This window comes from Zea mays, chromosome 9 (assembly GCF_902167145.1).
Source record: "Zea mays cultivar B73 chromosome 9, Zm-B73-REFERENCE-NAM-5.0, whole genome shotgun sequence".
In the NCBI taxonomy this organism is placed as follows: Eukaryota; Viridiplantae; Streptophyta; class Magnoliopsida; order Poales; family Poaceae; genus Zea; species Zea mays.
In genome coordinates, this window is record NC_050104.1 from 121,698,024 (window position 1) to 121,718,730 (window position 20,707).

The following is a 20,707-nucleotide window of genomic DNA, read 5'->3' on the forward strand; positions in this document are numbered from 1 at the left end:
GCTCCTGCAACTCGGTCAGTCGGTGCGGCGATTTAGTCAGGGTTGCTTCTTAGCGAAGCCAAGGCCTCGGGCGAGCCGGAGATGTGTCCGCCGTTAAAAGGGGGGCCTCGGGCGAGACGGAAGTCCCTCGAGGTCTGCTGCCCTTGTCCAAGGCTAGGCTCGGGCGAAGCGTGATCGAGTCACTCGTATGGACTGATCCCTGACTTAATCGCACCCATCAGGCCTCTGCAGCTTTATGCTGATGGGGGTTACCAGCTGAGAATTAGGCGTCTTGAGGGTACCCCTAATTATGGTCCCCGACACTCCCTCATAGCCTCCTCCATGCTCGAGCGAGCGTCGACTACGGCTGCTACCAAACCCGCCTAAGACGAAGAGCCGCCACGAGATCGCAACTCCGTTGAATCGGTCACACCGGTAAAACATAAAATATGTTGAAAAACAAGAAAATTAGATATTCGGTCATAATTTCAATCTTACTGAAAAAAATTACAAGTTCATACCGCCCATGGGCCTTTCTTTCAATAGAATGCACAACTTCAGTATCGATGGTAGGCGCTCCTCGCCAATCATAGTCTTCTCCGTACTTCCTAACCATCTCCTGCTCGTAAGTCTCCTGCAATAAAATATGAAGGTTCAGCACACATGTAATGTATAGCTATGTGACAAGAAAATGTTAATCCTAACAAATACTAACCATACGCTCAACGGTCGCTTGACTGCATAGCTCATCGGGGATTTCACTGTTTTTGCTATAAACAATATGCCACTAATCACTGAACCACATATGCAACTAATACATTAATGGAATCGAACTAAACAATAATACTAATCACACACCCTAATCAAACAAGTATAATAACAAATACATACTAATTTCGGCGGCAATTAAATAACGTCCGCCAAAATTATTGCATAAAATACGCAAAAAATCTATCAATGGAGGAGGGCTCGGCGGCGGCGGTCGGGCGGCGGGGTCGGGGGCGTGGGCATGGGCGGCGAGGGAGCAGCGACCTGGCGTCGCAAGAAGTAAAGAGAGAAGAAAGTTGTGGGCGGGTTTAAATCCGTTTATTTTCGGCTGTCTACGTCACAGACGTCGAAAATAAGGTTATTTTTGACGGTTAGGTCCTCGGCCGTCGAAAATAATAATGCCTTATTTTCTTCGGCAGAGTTCGATCGCCGAAAATCCTCTACAGTACTGTTGTTGTTACATTCTAATCTAATTCAATACATGTGAATTTAGGGTAATAATAAAGTACCCAAACTAGGTTTAATGGTCAACGAAACACCGCAGGTAGTACCTAGTGTGGCGCCCACTTTCACCTATTTGTGGTCCGGCCTCTGTCTGCTGATGATAATAACTACCAGAGGTTCGTTTTGGAATCATTGGCAGGCACCGCGCGCACCGGCGTACGGTACGAGCTGAGCGTACGATCGCATGTGCCATGGACATGTGCATGTGCTGTGCTGAGCTGCTAGCCTGCTACTACTCCGAGTCCCAGATGTGTGTGCATGTTTTGTAATATGGCTGACTGGCTCGCGGACCGAGTACTCCATTCCACCATGATTAGCTAGGTACGGTGGCCATGTGATCGATCTAACACGGCACTTCCGATGTGGCGACGACTATTGATGCCGCGACCCCCGCGATCGAACTGCTCATACTACACTTTGTCTGCTCGATGGATCGCCTATAAGTACACAGGCAGTCTCGTCCCTTTCCACCATCAAAACACGAGCATACACCTATACAAGGTTTTGTTGGTACACACACTACACGAGCTGAGATGGCAGCTGCTGCACTTGTCGCCCTCCTCGCCGTGCTTGTCGTCATGCATTCCGGCGCAAGCGGCGCGCAAGCGGCGATGAACCGCACCTCCGCTGTCCGCCAACTCCGCTCCAGCGGCGGCGGCGGCGGCTGGCAGGCGGCCAAGGCCACCTGGTACGGCGCGCCCAACGGTGCCGGCCCCAACGACAACGGTACGTACGTACGCAGTAATGTCAGTGCGTGCCTAGCTACTGCTAGCTACGTTGCACGGTGTGCAATGCTGTACGTGTGGCTGACATTATATTGTGTGTTGTGCTTGCACGGATCCATTCTTCAGGCGGCGCGTGCGGGTTCAAGAACACCAACCAGTATCCGTTCATGTCCATGACGTCGTGCGGCAACCAGCCCCTGTTCCAGGACGGCAAGGGCTGCGGCGCATGCTACCAGGTACAATACGTATAGCTATTCCACCATTCAACTTGCTGTTTATATTATTACATACCCAGCCGGCCGCGTCCACTTGTCCGGTTCATTTTTTTATAGTTCAAATAAATAAATTTTTTAGTTCAAATAAATAAATCGGTCAAACGTACTAGCTATCCACCAGCAGATCAGTGGACTCTATGAGCTAGTTGATGAATGAATGAATGAATGAATTGGTGAAGTCAAACGGAAGCATCTTTTCACGTTCTCTTGTTGCCTTCTGATGATGATGAGCTAATTAACAATACAATGCAGATACGGTGCACCGCCAAGAACAACCCTGCCTGCTCCGGCGAGGTGAGGACGGTGATGATCACGGACATGAACTACTACCCGGTGGCCAGGTACCACTTCGACCTGAGCGGCACGGCGTTCGGGTCCATGGCGAGGCCCGGCATGAACGACAGGCTCCGGCACGCGGGCATCATCGACATGCAGTTCCGGAGGGTGGCCTGCGACCACCGGGGGCTGACCGTGAACTTCCACGTCGAGGCGGGCTCCAACCGCAACTACCTGGCGGTGCTGGTCGAGTACGCCAACAAGGCCGGCACCGTGGTGCAGATGGAAGTCATGGAGTCCGGCTCCGGCGGCCAATGGATGCTGATGCGCCGCTCCTGGGGATCCGTCTGGCGCCTCGACTCCTACCGCCCGCTCAGGGGCCCCTTCTCGATGCGCATCCGCAGCGAGTCCGGCAGCACGCTGGTGGCTTACAATGTCATCCCGGCGAACTGGAGGCCCAACACCGACTACCGCTCCTACGTCCAGTTCACTTAACCGCATATTATTATTAATCATACACTGGTATAAGTATAACCATATATAAAGGTGGTGCTACACTTAGAGTACTATTGTGTGATCATTGCAAATTATTTTTGTAATAGGTTCGGCAGTTTCGTCTTGTTACTGTGTGGTCTATCACACACGGATTCAAAGACAAAACCGAATACCCACTATACATAAAAACGGATCGAGAATCACATGTACAACAACGTGATGTAGTGAATTAATATATCAAAACACAATGTTTTATTTATAATGAAATAGAGTATTTATTACACATCGATATGGTATATCAATGCACTAGTAGACCCTCCACAACCGACCGGTTGATCGCAGGTCTAGAACTCGTTGTGATCCTATAACTATTGGGTCCAGGGGCACATGTTCTCCTCCATCTGCATACAAGAATATATAGGGTGAGAGTGAAGAAGTCAATAGTGAGTACTTTCACAATCAACAAGTATCCCACTTTTGGGTAAAAGTGGACTGGCTATATAGTGGACTAGCTTGAAACGTTATTTTTAGTTGGTCAAATTTTAATTATACCTAAAAAGCATACTAATCCCAATTTATAAAAACATTTTGTTGAGTAAAAACCTCGTTACAATCCAGTAACTTCAACGTTCATTCCAACCCACAATGAATCGTTCACCAAGTCCAATGGTGAACCGTTATAGTAAAGTCACTACCGAAATCAATCGCTTTGCCGAGTGCCTGAAGCACTCGGCGAAGCCTTAAAAACACTCGGCAAAGGCTTTGCCGAGTGTTACACTCGGCAAAGAAGGCTCGGCAAACAGTGCATCGGCAAAGCCTTCTTTGCCGAGTGCTTTTTCTCGGGCACTCGGCAAACCTCTTTGCCGAGTGCCAGAGAGCACTCGGCAAAGAAAAGCGGCCGTTACGGCGCCGGGTGACGGAGACGGCGGCTTTGCCGAGTGTCCCTTGTGACACTCGGCAAATAAGTTATCTTTGTCGAGTGTCTTCCAGGCAGCACTCGGCAAAGAATCCATCTTTGCCGAGTGCCACTTGGGACACTCGGCAAAGAACCCGCCAGGGAGGGTCCCCATGTCAGGTTCTTTGCCGAGAGTCCCAAGTGGCACTCAGCAAAGCCGACCTCTTTGCCGAGTGGCAGCGACATAACACTCGGCAAAGAACCTAAGACGGTGCCCAGGTCTGTGCTCTTTGCCGAGTGTTATGACCCAGACACTCGGCAAAGCGCCTCTTTGCCGAGTGTTACACTCGGCAAAGTGACCAGTATATACATTTTTTATTTGTTTTTTGTATTCCATCCACACAAACAGAAGATATCACATATATATCACATATATACATCACATATATCATCACAGACATAAATAGCCAACACAAACATAAAATTGTCACCACAAACATAAATATCCATCACAAACATAAGTGTTCAACACAAGTATTAAACACAAACATAAGTCTCAAACGTCGCAAGCTCTCACATAAGTATCAAACATAGACATAAGTATTATACATAAGTTCTGAAGTCTAAAACAATGAAAACACAACACTTATGGAGGTGGGCGGTTTGACCGGGGCTGTGTTGGGCTGAACCCTTTCGGAGGGTTGTTGGATGCCGCCCCAGATTGGCCCTGCACAGAGAAGAGATTGCATGTGTTATACCAGATGCATTACAAATATCTAACTACAATTTTGATACTCACAGGAGTGTGGAAGAAAGTAGGGTCAACTGGGGGGAACAATGGAGGTGGCGGAGCGATGCCCTGTGCGGCGCCAAGGCTCTGCATGTACTAGAACATCTCCGCCATCCTCTGATCAGTCGCCGCCCGCTCCGCCATTATCCTCGCCTCCATCTCTTGACGTTCCCTCCTCTCTTCTTCTAGTTGGGTCTGTAATATTACAAGCCAACGTTATAGTAACTCAAAGAGAAGGTATATAACTCAAGAAAGGACGAGTTACAGAAGCACTAACCTCGAGTTGTTGTATGCGATGCTGTGAGCTGTCGTGCCGAGGTCGTATGGCTGGACTCGAGCCTGTGCTCCTTGCTCTCACCTGAGACAGAGTGGGAGTGGAGGACGAGTCGATTGCCCCGTCGGCAATCCAGTACCGCCCATGTCTCTTGCCTCCTCTGACCCTCATGAGCACATCGGGGTCGATCGGCTCGGTGCTCGGATCATAGTCTGGGCCATGGACCTCCTGCGCCATGGCGGTGTAGTCATGGAGGCGGCTGTAGACGGCGGGGTTGGTGTAGGTCTCGGGCCCGTCATCCGGGTTGTAGGTGACGTCGGACGTCGCCTTACCCTTATGGGCCATAGCATAGGCCGAGAAGGTGGAGCAAGGCCTGCCACCATGTGACGCCGACTGCAACGAAAACCAACGAGATAGTTAGAAATAATATCTAACTTAGTGCTATATATCTAAATAAAAAAGGTGGTGTACCCATGCTTTGGCATATTGGCCCAGGCTCCGGCTGCCTTGGTGGTGGGAGGGGTGAAAGGGAATTAGGCTTACACCTAGTTCCTAATAAATTTTGGTGGTTGAATTGACCAACACAAACATTTGGACTAACTAAGTTTGCCCAAGTGTATAGATTACACAGGTGTAAAAGGTTCACACTCAGCCAATAAAAAGACCAAGTTTTGGATTCAACAAAGGAGCAAAGTGGCAACCGAAGGCCCTCTGGTCTGGGAGCACCGGACTGTCCGGTGTACACCGGACAGTGTCCGGTGCACCAGAGGACTCCAACTCGAACTCGCCACCTTCGGGAATTTCCGGAGGCGACTCGGCTATAATTCACCGGACTGTCCGGTGTACACCGGACAGTGTCCGGTGCGCCAAAGGAGGTCGGCCTCAGGAACTCGCCAGCTTCGGGAAAAGCCAACGGCTCGTCCACTATAATTCACCGGACTGTCCGGTGTGCACCGGACTGTCCGGTGCGACTCCGGAGCAACGGTCTTCTCCGCGCCAACGGCTCTCTGCCGCGCATTTAATGCGCGTTCTGCGCGCGCAGATGGCAGGCGCGCCCACTCCGGCACACCGGACAAGGAACAGTAGATGTCCGGTGTGCACCGAACACCCAGGCGGGCCCACAAGTCAGAAGCTTCAACGGTCGAATCCAACGGCAGTGATGACGTGGCAGGGGGCACCGGACACTGTCCGGTGTGCACCGGACTGTCCGGTGCGCCATCGAACAGACAGAACTCCCAACGGCCACATTTGGTGGTTGGGGCTATAAATACCCCAACCACCCCACCATTCATTGCATCCCAGTTTTCCACTTCCCAACTACTACAAGAGCTCTAGCATTCAATTCTAGACACACCAAAGAGATCAAATCCTCTCCAAATTCCACACAACGCCATAGTGACTAGAGAGAGTGATTTGCTTGTGTTCTTTCGAGCTCTTGCGCTTGGATTGCTTCTTTTCTTTCTCGCTTGTTCTTGAGATCATAACTCACTTGTAATTGAGGCAAGAGACACCAATCTTGTGGTGGTCCTTGTTGGAACTTTGTGTTCCAAGTGATTGAGAAGAGAAAGCTCACTCGATCCGTGGATCGTTTGAGAGAGGGAAGGGTTGAAAGAGACCCGGCCTTTGTGGCCTCCTCAACGGGGAGTAGGTTTGCAAGAACCGAACCTCGGTAAAACAAATCTCCGTGTCTCACTTGCTTATTCGCTTGGGATTTGTTTTGCGCCCTCTCTCGTGGACTCGTTTCTTTATTACTAACGCTAACCCGGCTTGTAGTTGTGTTTATATTTGTAAATTTCAGTTTCGCCCTATTCACCCCCCCTCTAGGCGACTATCAATTGGTATCAAAGCCGATGCTTCATTAGAGCCTAACCGCTCGAAGTGATGTCGGGAGATCACGCCAAGAAGGAGATAGAGACCGGCGAAAAGCCCACTACAAGCAACGGGAGCACTTCATCGGAAGAGTCCCGCACCAAGAGGAGGGAGAAGAAGAAAATCTCCTCCAACAAAGGGAAGGAGAAGAAATCTTCTTCTCACCACAAAGAGAAGAAGGAAAAATCTTCTTCCCACAAGCCGCATCGGAGTAAGGACAAGCAAAAGAGGATGAGGAAAGTGGTCTACTACGAGACCGACACTTCATCAACATCGACCTCCGGCTCCGACGCGCCCTCCGTAACTTCTAAACGCCAAGAGCGTAAGAAGTTTAGTAAGATCCCCCTACACTATCCTCGCATTTCTAAACATGCACCTCTACTTTCCGTCCCATTAGGCAAACCACCAACTTTTGATGGTGAAGATTATGCTAGGTGGAGTGATTTAATGCGATTTCATCTAACCTCACTCCACAAAAGTATATGGGATGTTGTTGAGTTTGGTGTACAGGTACCATCCGTAGGGGACAAGGATTATGATGAGGATGAGGTGGCCCAAATCGATCACTTCAACTCTCAAGCGACAACGATACTCCTCGCCTCTTTAAGTAGAGAGGAGTATAACAAAGTGCAAGGGTTGAAAAGCGCCAAGGAGGTTTGGGATGTGCTCAAAACCGCGCACGAGGGAGATGAGCTCACCAAGATCACCAAGCGGGAAACGATCGAGGGGGAGCTCGGTCGGTTCCGGCTTCGCAAAGGGGAGGAGCCACAACACATGTACAACCGGCTCAAGACCTTGGTGAACCAAGTATGCAACCTCGGGAGCGTAAAGTGGGATGACCATGAAATGGTTAAGGTTATTCTAAGATCTCTTATTTTCCTTAACCCTACTCAAGTTCAACTAATTCGTGGTAATCCTAGATATACCAAAATGACCCCCGAGGAAGTAATCGGGCATTTTGTAAGTTTTGAGTGCATGATCGAAGGCTCGAGGAGATCAACGAGCTTGATGATCCCTCCACATCCGAAGCTCAACCCGTCGCATTCAAGGCGACAGAGGACAAGAAGGAGGAGTCTACACCAAGTCGACAACCAATAGACGCCTCCAAGCTCGACAATGAGGAAATGGCGCTCGTCATCAAGAGCTTCCGCCAAATCCTCAAGCAAAGGAGAGGGAAAGACTACAAGTCCCGCTCCAAGAAAGTTTGCTACAAATGTGGTAAGCCCGGTCACTTTATTGCAAAATGTCCATTATCAAGTGATAGTGACAGGGGCGACGACAAGAAGGGGAGAAGGAAGGAAAAGAGAAGATACTATAAGAAGAAGGGTGGCGATGCCCATGTTTGTCGGGAGTGGGACTCCGACGAAAGCTCAAGCGACTCCTCCGACGACGAGGACGCCGCCAACATCGCCGTCACAAAAGGGCTCCTCTTCCCAAACGTCGGCCACAAGTGCCTCATGGCAAAAGACGGCAAAAAGAAGGTTAAATCTAGATCCTCCACTAAATATGAATCTTCTAGTGATGATAATGCTAGTGATGAGGAAGATAACTTGCGTTCCCTTTTTGCCAACCTTAACATAGCTCAAAAGGAAAAATTAAATGAATTAGTCAGTGCTATTCATGAAAAGGATGACCTTTTGGATTCCCAAGAGGATTGTCTAATTAAAGAAAACAAGAAACATGTTAAGGTTAAAAAGGCTTATGCTCTAGAAATTGAGAAATGTGAAAAATTATCTAGTGAGCTAAGCACTTGCCGTGAAATGATTGACAATCTTAGACATGAAAATGCTAGTTTAAATGCTAAGGTTGATTCTCATGTTTGCAATGTTTCAATTCCCAACCCTAGAGATAATAATGATGATTTGCTTGCTAGGATTGAAGAATTGAACATTTCTCTTGCTAGCCTTAGAATAGAAAATGAAAATTTAATTGCTAAGGCTAAAGATTTTAATGGTTGCAAAACTACAATTTCCGATCTTAGGGATAAAAATGATATTCTTCATGCTAAGATTGTTGAACTTAATTCTTGCAAACCCTCTACATCTATTGTTGAGCATGTATCTATTTGTACTAGATGTAGAGATGTTGACGTTAATGCTATTCATGATCATATGGCTTTAATTAAACAACAAAATGATCATATAGCAAAACTAGATGCTAAAATTGCCGAGCACAACTTAGAAAATGAGAAATTTAAATTTGCACGTAGCATGCTTTATAATGGGAGACGCCCGGGCATTAAGGATGGCATTGGCTTCCAAAGGGGAGACAATGTCAAAATTAGTGCCCCTCCTAAGAGATTGTCCAACTTTGTTAAAGGCAAGGCTCCCATGCCTCAGGATAACGAGGGTTACATTTTATACCCTGCCGGTTATCCCGAGAGCAAAATTAGGAGAATTCATTCTAGGAAGTCTCACTCTGGCCCAAATCATGCTTTTATGTATAAGGGTGAGACATCTAGTTCTAGGCAACCAACCCGTGCTAAGTTGCCTAAGAAAACTCCTAGTGCATCAAATGATCATAACATTTCATTTAAAACTTTTGATGCATCTTATGTGTTGACTAACAAATCCGGCAAAGTAGTTGCCAAGTATGTTGGGGGCAAGCACAAAGGATCAAAGACTTGTGTTTGGGTACCCAAAGTTCTTGTGTCTAATGCCAAAGGACCCAAAACCATTTGGGTACCTAAAGTCAAGAACTAAACTTGCTTTGTAGGTTTATGCATCCGGGGGCTCAAGTTGGATACTGGACAGCGGGTGCACAAACCACATGACAGGGGAGAAAAGGATGTTCTCCTCATACGAGAAAAACCAAGATCCTCAAAAAGCGATTACATTCGGGGATGGAAATCAAGGTTTGGTCAAAGGTTTGGGTAAAATTGCTATATCTCCTGACCACTCTATTTCCAATGTTTTTCTTGTTGATTCTTTAGATTACAACCTGCTTTCCGTATCTCAATTATGTCAAATGGGCTACAACTGTCTATTCACTGATGTAGGTGTCACTGTCTTTAGAAGAAGTGATGATTCAATAGCATTTAAGGGAGTGTTAGAGGGTCAGCTATACTTGGTAGATTTTGATAGAGCTGAACTCGACACTTGCTTAATTGCTAAGACTAACATGGGCTGGCTCTGGCATCGCCGACTAGCACATGTTGGGATGAAGAATCTTCATAAGCTTCTGAAGGGAGAACACATTTTAGGACTGACAAATGTTCATTTTGAGAAAGACATGATCTGTAGCGCATGCCAAGCAGGAAAGCAAGTTGGCACTCATCATCCACACAAGAACATCATGACGACCGACAGGCCACTAGAGCTCCTACACATGGATCTATTCGGCCCGATTGCTTATATAAGCATCGGCGGGAGTAAGTACTGTCTAGTTATTGTGGATGATTATTCTCGCTTCACTTGGGTATTCTTTTTGCAGGAAAAATCTCAAACCCAAGAGACCTTAAAAGGATTCTTGAGACGGGCTCAAAATGAGTTCGGCTTAAGAATCAAGAAAATTAGAAGCGATAACGGGACGGAGTTCAAGAATTCTCAAATTGAAGGCTTCCTTGAGGAGGAGGGCATCAAGCATGAGTTCTCTTCTCCCTACACGCCACAACAAAATGGTGTAGTGGAGAGGAAGAATCGAACTCTATTGGACATGGCAAGAACCATGCTTGATGAGTACAAGTCTTCGGATCGGTTTTGGGCCGAGGCGGTCAACACCGCTTGCTACGCCATCAACCGGTTATATCTTCACCGAATCCTCAAGAAGACATCATATGAACTCCTAATCGGTAAAAAGCCCAACATTTCATATTTTAGAGTCTTTGGTAGCAAATGCTTTATTCTTGTTAAAAGAGGTAGAAAATCTAAATTTGCTCCTAAAACTGTAGAAGGCTTTTTACTTGGTTATGACTCAAACACAAGGGCATATAGGGTCTTTAACAAGTCCACTGGACTAGTTAAAGTCTCATGTGACGTTGTGTTTGATGAGACTAACGGCTCTCAAGTAGAGCAAGTTGATCTTAATGAGATAGGTGAAGAAGAGGCTCCATGCATTGCGCTAAGGAACATGTCCATTGGGGATGTGTGTCCTAAGGAATCCGAAGAGCCTCCAAATGCACAAGATCAACCATCCTCCTCCACGCAAGCATCTCCACCAACTCAAAATGAGGATGAGGCTCAAGTTGATGAAGTAGAAGATCAAGCAAATGAGCCACCTCAAGATGATGGCAATAATCTAGGAGGAGATGCAAATAAGGAAGACAAGGAGGATGAGGACCAAAGGCCGCCACACCCAAGAGTCCACCAAGCAATACAACGAGATCACCCCGTCGACACCATCCTCGGCGACATTCATAAGGGGGTAACTACTAGATCTCGTGTTGCACATTTTTGTGAACATTACTCTTTTGTTTCCTCTATTGAGCCACACAGGGTAGAGGAAGCACTCCAAGATTCGGATTGGGTAGTGGCGATGCAAGAGGAGCTCAACAACTTCACTAGAAATGAGGTATGGCATTTAGTTCCACGTCCTAATCAAAATGTTGTAGGAACCAAATGGGTCTTTCGCAACAAGCAAGATGAGCATGGTGTGGTGACAAGGAACAAAGCTCGACTTGTGGCCAAGGGGTACTCTCAAGTCGAAGGTTTGGATTTCGGTGAAACCTATGCACCCGTAGCTAGGCTTGAGTCAATTCGCATATTATTGGCCTATGCTACTTACCATGGCTTTAAGCTTTATCAAATGGACGTAAAAAGTGCCTTCCTCAATGGACCAATCAAGGAAGAGGTCTACGTTGAGCAACCTCCCGGCTTTGAAGACAGTGAGTACCCTAACCATGTCTATAAGCTCTCTAAGGCGCTTTATGGGCTCAAGCAAGCCCCAAGAGCATGGTATGAATGCCTTAGAGATTTTCTTATTGCAAATGGATTCAAAGTCGGAAAGGCCGATCCTATGCTCTTTACCAAAACACTTGAAAATGACTTGTTTGTATGCCAAATTTACGTTGATGATATTATATTTGGATCTACTAACGAGTCTACATGTGAAGAGTTTAGTAGGATTATGACACAGAAATTCGAGATGTCTATGATGGGGGAGTTGAAGTATTTCTTAGGATTTCAAGTGAAGCAACTCCAAGAGGGCACCTTCATTAGCCAAACAAAGTACATTCAAGACATTCTAAGCAAGTTTGGAATGAAGGATGCCAAGCCCATCAAGACACCCATGGGAACTAATGGGCATCTCGACCTCGACACGGGAGGTAAGTCCGTGGATCAAAAGGTATACCGGTCGATGATAGGTTCATTACTCTATTTATGTGCATCTCGACCAGACATTATGCTTTCCGTATGCATGTGTGCAAGATTCCAAGCCGACCCTAAGGAAGCTCACCTTACGGCCGTAAAACGAATCTTGAGATATTTGGCTTATACTCCTAAGTTTGGGCTTTGGTATCCTAGGGGATCCACATTTGATTTGATTGGATATTCGGATGCCGATTGGGCGGGGTGCAAAATCAATAGGAAGAGCACATCGGGGACTTGCCAGTTCTTGGGAAGATCCTTGGTGTCTTGGGCTTCAAAGAAGCAAAATTCGGTCGCTCTTTCCACCGCCGAAGCCGAGTATATTGCCGCAGGCCATTGTTGCGCGCAATTGCTTTGGATGAGGCAAACCCTGCGGGACTACGGTTACAAATTAACCAAAGTCCCTTTGCTATGTGATAATGAGAGTGCAATCAAAATGGCCGACAATCCTGTCGAGCATAGCCGCACTAAACACATAGCCATCCGGTATCACTTTTTGAGGGATCACCAACAAAAGGGAGATATCGAAGTTTCTTACATTAATACTAAAGATCAATTAGCCGATATCTTTACCAAGCCTCTTGATGAACAATCTTTTAACAAACTTAGGCATGAGCTCAATATTCTTGATTCTAGGAACTTCTTTTGCTAGATTGCACACATAGCTCATTTATATATCTTTGATCATGTCTCTTTTATATGCTATGCATAATGTGTTTTCAAGTCTATTTCAAGCCAAGTCATAGGTATATTAAAAGGGAATTGGAGTCTTCGGCGAAGACAAAGGCTTCCACTACGTAACTCATACTTCGCCATCACTCCAAGCAACTCTCTATTCTTTGGGGAGAAATGAGCATCAAACAAAAGGACCGGACTTCATCCTTGGGGGAGCAATGAGCCCAAGGCAAAAGGACCGGACTTCGTCTTTGGTATAATCTTAACTCATTTATTTATGACCAAAGGGGAAGAAAGCACTTCGAGGGCTCTAATGATTCCGTTTTTGGCGATTCATGCCAAAAAGGGGGAGAAATGAGCCCAAAGCAAAAGGACCGCACCACCGCACCACCACCAATTTCAAAAACTAAGTGTTGAATATTTTCAATTGGTATCCTATTTATGTTCAAAAGGGGGTGAGGTAGTATTTCAAAAATGGTATATCAAAACCCTCTTGAACACTAAGAGGTGGATCTCATTTAGGGGGAGTTTTGTTTAGTCAAAGGAAAAGCATTTGAAACAGGGGGAGAAAATTTCAAATCTTGAAAATGCTTCTCAAAATCTTATTCATTTACCTTTGACTATTTGCAAAAGAACTTTGAAATGGATTTACAAAAGTTTTTGCAAAAACAAAACATGTGGTGCAAGCGTGGTCCAAAATGCTATATAAGAATGAAACAATCCATGCATATCTTGTAAGTATTTATATTGGCTCAATTCCAAGCAACCTTTACACTTACATTATGCAAACTAGTTCAAACCATGCACTTCTATATTTGCTTTGGTTTGTGTTGGCATCAATCACCAAAAAGGGGGAGATTGAAAGGGAATTAGGCTTACACCTAGTTCCTAATAAATTTTGGTGGTTGAATTGACCAACACAAACATTTGGACTAACTAAGTTTGCCCAAGTGTATAGATTACACAGGTGTAAAAGGTTCACACTCAGCCAATAAAAAGACCAAGTTTTGGATTCAACAAAGGAGCAAAGTGGCAACCGAAGGCCCTCTGGTCTGGGAGCACCGGACTGTCCGGTGTACACCGGACAGTGTCCGGTGCACCACCAGACAGTGTCCGGTGCACCAGAGGACTCCAACTCGAACTCGCCACCTTCGGGAATTTCCGGAGGCGACTCGGCTATAATTCACCGGACTGTCCGGTGCGCCAAAGGAGGTCGGCCTCAGGAACTCGCCAGCTTCGGGAAAAGCCAACGGCTCGTCCACTATAATTCACCGGACTGTCCGGTGTGCACCGGACTGTCCGGTGCGACTCCGGAGCAACGGTCTTCTCCGCGCCAACGGCTCTCTGCCGCGCATTTAATGCGCGTTCTGCGCGCGCAGATGGCAGGCGCGCCCACTCCGGCACACCGGACAAGGAACAGTAGATGTCCGGTGTGCACCGGACACCCAGGCGGGCCCACAAGTCAGAAGCTTCAACGGTCGAATCCAACGGCAGTGATGACGTGGCAGGGGGCACCGGACACTGTCCGGTGTGCACCGGACTGTCCGGTGCGCCATCGAACAGACAGAACTCCCAACGGCCACATTTGGTGGTTGGGGCTATAAATACCCCAACCACCCCACCATTCATTGCATCCCAGTTTTCCACTTCCCAACTACTACAAGAGCTCTAGCATTCAATTCTAGACACACCAAAGAGATCAAATCCTCTCCAAATTCCACACAACGCCATAGTGACTAGAGAGAGTGATTTGCTTGTGTTCTTTCGAGCTCTTGCGCTTGGATTGCTTCTTTTCTTTCTCGCTTGTTCTTGAGATCATAACTCACTTGTAATTGAGGCAAGAGACACCAATCTTGTGGTGGTCCTTGTTGGAACTTTGTGTTCCAAGTGATTGAGAAGAGAAAGCTCACTCGATCCGTGGATCGTTTGAGAGAGGGAAGGGTTGAAAGAGACCCGGCCTTTGTGGCCTCCTCAACGGGGAGTAGGTTTGCAAGAACCGAACCTCGGTAAAACAAATCTCCGTGTCTCACTTGCTTATTCGCTTGGGATTTGTTTTGCGCCCTCTCTCGCGGACTCGTTTCTTTATTACTAACGCTAACCCGGCTTGTAGTTGTGTTTATATTTGTAAATTTCAGTTTCGCCCTATTCACCCCCCCTCTAGGCGACTATCAAGGGGCCTTGCATCATCAAACGTCGTTCCCGGCTAGCTGTGTGCGCCTCGTCCCACTCAGCCGAACACCACCTATCCACCATCTGCTCCCAGCACAGAGGATGTGTGGTGCACCAATGTGGAATCATCTACAAAGTAAACACATAAAGTGCATATCAGAAGATAAAATAAAATTCAAGCATGGAGTACTGGTACCAAACATGCATGACTTTACCTGCAGGTACTGCTCCCTGGTCAACGACATGGTTCGGGCTTGAGGTTTGGTCACCTTCTCCCCAAGGACGGAGCCGTGGTAGGTGATGATGGTCTGGATGCGAGCCTCATAGTGCATGTCCATGACGAGCTTCTTACAGCTCGTGGTGGCCACCACATCCGCCCTAGCCTCGTATCCAGCATCACATCTGAAGAAATCCTGTATACAAAAACGATGTATCCATACATTATTTCAAGAATTTGCAACGAATGCGACATATTTTACATTATACTAAGACTTACCCACAGCTCTTGCTTCACCCGCTCCGCCTTGTTATTGAATTCCCTGTCGTCCCGGTCTACTGCATCGGGGGCGACGACGTAGTGGTCGAAGGTGAAGGCTGGGCCCGTCACTCCGGCGTACTCCACAAGTCCAGGGAAGTGTTCCCTGCACAGCAGGCCGAGGATGTTATTGGGGGGGCGACGATGACCCCCAGCATAATCCAAAACCGTCCAAGACCTGTCCAAGTGATAAATAAAAAGTATTAGTTTATATTATGATTTTGAACACATAATATGAACAAGAATGAAGAACATAAAGTTACATACCTCTCCCCTTCCGGCCGAATCAGCGGTCGTCTGTCCCGAAGTATGGGACGCGGCGGGAGACTCGCGGGGCCTCGCAGGTAGATGCTCCTCGAACTAGAGCCGCCTGAACCTGAGGCGTCCTGCTGCTGGTCGTCGTCGTCCTGCTGCTGGTCGTCGTCGTCCTGAGGCGCCGCCTGGTGCTGCGCTGCCTGCTCTGCATCGTCCGCCGTCCTACTCCTCCCCCTCCTCCTCCTCAGGAAACCGCCCACCATATTTGTCCAACAACCTGCAATTAAGAGTAAACAAATAAGCACATATAAAAAGATGTATTTAAAAATAGGTGCGAAATAAAAAGTCATATAGCATTACATCGATTAAAAATAATCTTCATATGTGTCGGGGTTAGCCGAATCATAACTCTCATCATCACTATCAAGCATTTCAATCTCAACACCATTGGAAGACGCAACCTCGTCATTAATGTCATTGCCTTCAAGGATTACTAAGTCATTATCATTTTGCACCTCATCATCCTCCTCATCAACAACCATTTCAATATCTACGTCCATTCCGGTAGCTTCAGTTAAGTCTATCTCAAATCGCCCTTCTAGCCCATCTTCTTGGAAGAACTCTCCATCATATGTGTCTGGGTCTAAGTTGTAATCTTCATCGTTAGGAACAGGTAACCTCCCGTGCGGCGATATCTTATACACAACATCCCAACCTTTAAGATGTTCTTTCGTTTGACACGCATATGGGAGATAATACACTTGTGTGGCCTGTTGGGCCACGATATAGACATCGTCTCCTGCTAAGGTGGAATATTGTCGAATTTCGACTATCCCAAGATTAGAATGTGTCTGTCTCGTCACTTGAGGGTCAAGCCAATGACATTTGAATATCACTGGAGTAAGAGGTTTGGAACCATAAAAATTGAGCTCATATATTTCTTCGATTCGTCCAAAATAATCGACATTGTCAAGGCCCGGCGTAAAGACTCCAGAACACGTTGTTTTCCGATTGGGCCGACTTTTGTCGTAGTGTGTTGTGCGAAAATGGTATACATTGACGTCATACCCAGAATATTTCTTGACCCTATAAGCAAAGCCGTTGGCTACTTGTCTCAACTCGGCACTCATAGACGGATCTCTTTGGCCCTGCAAGTATTCGCAAGTTAAAAGACGCTAAATTGAGTTCAAAGACGTATCTCTTTTACAAACTAAGCACGTACCTTACGTTTGAACCAGGGAATGAAATTGGGCAACCCATTTCTCGCACCCTTTCTAAGAAGAGCGTCATATTCCTGTGGAGTGGGGTCCCTTGATCGACGCCAGAATTCATGAAGAAATTGTTCCATGTATAGCGTCACCTCTTCAAGGTTGGTCAATACGTATAGCATGATATGCCGCCACTCTTCATGTGTCAGGGTCTTGGTGGTCGAGCCACTTGCGCTTCCGAGTTGGCCTCAAAATATGCTAAGGTTCGATTCATTGTCGCCATCATTGTAACGAGGGGGTGGATTATGCACGCTCGGCAGTTTGTCACCATAATAAGTTGTTGTGAAGTTTGAGACCTCCTCTAGAATGTATGCCTCTGCAATGGAAGCCTCGATTTTGCATTTATTTCTACATTTCTTTCGAATAGTCTTTAGACATCTCTCGATTGGATAGCACCAACATCCCTGCACGGGGCCCCCCATTCGTGCCTCATAGGGGAGATGAAGAATCAAATGCTGCATTGGATTGAAGAAGCCGGGTGGAAATATCTTCTCAAGCTTACACAGTAACACGGGGGCCAATCTTTCCAAGTCTGCAACCACAGTCCGAGATAACTCTTTTTCACAAAGCTGACGGAAGAAATAGCTCAACTCTGAAAGCGCTAGCCAGACATGCTCAGGGACATAGCCTCGAACCACCGCAGGAAGAATCTGTTCAATCCATATGTGGAAGTCATGACTCTTCATCCCTAAGACTCGCATAGTAGATAAGTTCACCCCCCTACTCAGGTTAGCTGCATACCCATCAGGGAACATCAACATCTTGATCCACTGAAGTACTTCCTTCCTCTGGGCCCTGCTTAGGACGAAATCGGCCTTAGGCCTTCTCCACGTCTTTCCGCCACTTGGCGGCTTCATCTCTAGTTTTGGTCTATCACATAACGCTGCCAGATCCACTCTTGCCTTCACATTATCCTTTGACTTATCAGGAATATCCATAATTGTTGCCCACAGTGCCTCGACAACATTCTTTCCTGTGTGCATCACGTCAATGTTGTGTGGAAGGAGCAGGTCGTCATAATAGGGGAGCCGAGTCAAGCCAGACTTATGTGTCCACATATGTTGCTCACCATATCCCACAAAACCACCTTCTGTATTGGCCACGAGCCCATCTATCTGTTGACGAATTTCGGCACCAGTCATCGTTGCAGGTGGGCGGTCTGTCACTATGACACCTTTTGTAAAGTTCTTGATGTCTAGGCGGAATGGATGGTCAGCAGGAAGAAATTGTCGATGTTTATCGAAGGACGAATACTTGCCACCCTTTTCAACCAAATGAACCTAAGAGCTTCCTTGCAAACTGGGCATGGGAACTTACCGTGAACACACCAGGCACAGAATAGCCCATACGCCGGTAAGTCATGCATGGAGTACTGGTACCAAACATGCATTCTGAAGTTTGTCTTCGTAGCTCGGTCATACGTCCATACCCCTTCCTCCCAGGCACGTACCAATTCATCGATCAAAGGCTCCATGTACACGCCCATTTTGTTGCCCGGGTGTTCGAGAATTATCAACGACACGAATATATTCTGCCTTTGAAAGCACACACCAGGGGGAGATTGATTGGGATAACAAACACGGGCCAACATGTGTACGGGGCAGCGCTCATTCCATAGGGATTGAACCCATCTGTGGCCAACGCAACACGTACATTACGAGCCTCTTCGGCTTTCTCATGGTGAATGTCATCAAAGTGTTTCCATGCTTCACCATCTGATGCGTGCACCATCTTGTCAGGATTGTATCGTTTTCCATTTTTGTGTCATGTCATCTGTTTCGCGGATTCCTCTTTCATGTAAAGACGCTGGATCCTCGGTATGAACGGAAGGTGTCGTAGGATTGTCAAGGGGATGTCGAGCTGCCTCTTCTGTCCATCACCAGAGTCTACCTTCATAAACCTAGACGAATTACACTTGGGACAGTACTTTGCCTCCGCGTATTCTTTCCTAAATAGCACGTAGCCCTTCGGACAAGCATGAATCTGCTCATACGTCATCTTGAGTGCACGAAGTAGTTTCTGTGCCTCGTACATGCTCTTTGGCATAACGTGATCATCCGGAAGCAGACTCCCAATAACCGTCAACAAGCCATCGAATGCGTCTCTACTCATGCTGTACTACGACTTGAACGCCATTACACGCCCAATGGCATCCAGTTGAGAAACCTTTGTCTAGCCGTCAAGGGGCTTCTGTGCCGCGTCGAACATGTCGTAGAACGCCTTTGCAGTCGGCTCTGGCTCGTCATCCATACATCCTCCCGTGTACTGTGCCTCCTGATAGTCGTTCAACATATCCGCTACCCCCGCATCCGCGTCATAATCCTCGACACGTTGTCTCAACACCTCCTCTCTCGTACAATGTGCTTCACCATGAAATATCCACCGAGTATAGCCCGACGTAAATCCATTATTCCAAGTATGTTCTATCATGGCCTTCTTTGGTTTTCTTTTCCGGTTGTCACATTTGCTGCACGGGAATGGGACTAGACTCGCTCCTTTAGCAGCTTCGCCATATGCCCGTTCCACGAAATCATCGGTCTTTCTAATCCATTCAGTGGTGACATCGTTCCTTCCTCTACGGCCCGTGTACATCCACTCATACGGTCCTCCATCCTCTAACAGAAGCCTAGCCACAGAAAATTTCGGCAGCACCTCCCCTGCACGGGGAGGTTTCAAAATCCTGCAAATAAAACTATCAGCACGATGGCTGACATCCACGCATAATTCAACGGCACGATGGCCGGCAATCAACAATACTACATATTAACCTAATCATACACGTATATAATTAACTCAATATTAAAACTAATCATTTCATATAAATCATACATGTATAACATAAATCAAGCAATCACCTTGGAGGTTTCGTCGCGGGCGAGGCGACGGGGCGCGGACGAGACGACGGGTCGCGGGCGAGGCGCCGGGCGGGCGAGGGCACGGCGGGGGCACGGCGGGGAGCGCGGCGGGGGCGGTGGGCGGGGGCACGGCGAGGAGCGCGGGCACGGGCGTGGGCGTATGGCGCACGACGGTGGCGCGGCGCGGGCGCGAGGGAGGGCACGGCGGCGGCGGCGAGGGCACGACGACGGTGAGGGCGCGGCGGCGGCGGTGTTTGAGTGAGTGAGTGAGAGAGAGAGTGAGGAAGAAGCGTTCGGCCGTTGGTATGTAGGGCGCTTTGCCGAGTGCCCGTGATCTGGCACTCGGCAAAGTTTTTTTAAAATTTTAAAATACACTTTGCCGAGTGCCAGATCGCTGGCACTCGGCAAAGCCGTCTTTGCCGAGTGTCGCACAGGGGACACTCGGCAAAGACTCTTTCCCTATTCTTTGCCGAGTGTCACGCAGCTGGCACTCGGCAAAGCTGTCTTTGCCGAGTGTCTTAATTAGACACTCGGCAAAGTATATTTTTATTTTTTTTATTTTGTCTCCCAAACTTTTTGTGGTATGTTCCTACACTATATAGACCTACATGTATCATTTGTGGACAATTATAACAGAGTTTTCAATCGTTAGTAGATTTAGTTCGTTTATTTGAATTTCTTCGGAAAATTCAAATTTGAACTGCATGTCACTCGAAACTTGGAAAACCGTGCATGAAAAAATGATATTCATGTTACTTAGCATAATTTATGACCGATTTCAGAAGCGTACCGGA

At 47.3% G+C, this 20,707-nt stretch overlaps 1 protein-coding gene across 1 annotated transcript; it reads left to right on the top strand.

The window, feature by feature from the left end:
* Positions 1-1,524: 1,524 nt before the first annotated feature.
* On the top strand, positions 1,525-3,307 carry LOC109942340 (expansin-B2). Its single transcript, XM_020544262.2, has 3 exons — positions 1,525-1,977; positions 2,103-2,212; positions 2,504-3,307. The coding sequence occupies exons 1-3, from the start codon at positions 1,785-1,787 to the stop codon at positions 3,020-3,022; spliced, it is 822 nt and encodes a 273-aa protein (XP_020399851.1). The 5' UTR covers positions 1,525-1,784; the 3' UTR covers positions 3,023-3,307.
* Positions 3,308-20,707: the final 17,400 nt, after the last annotated feature.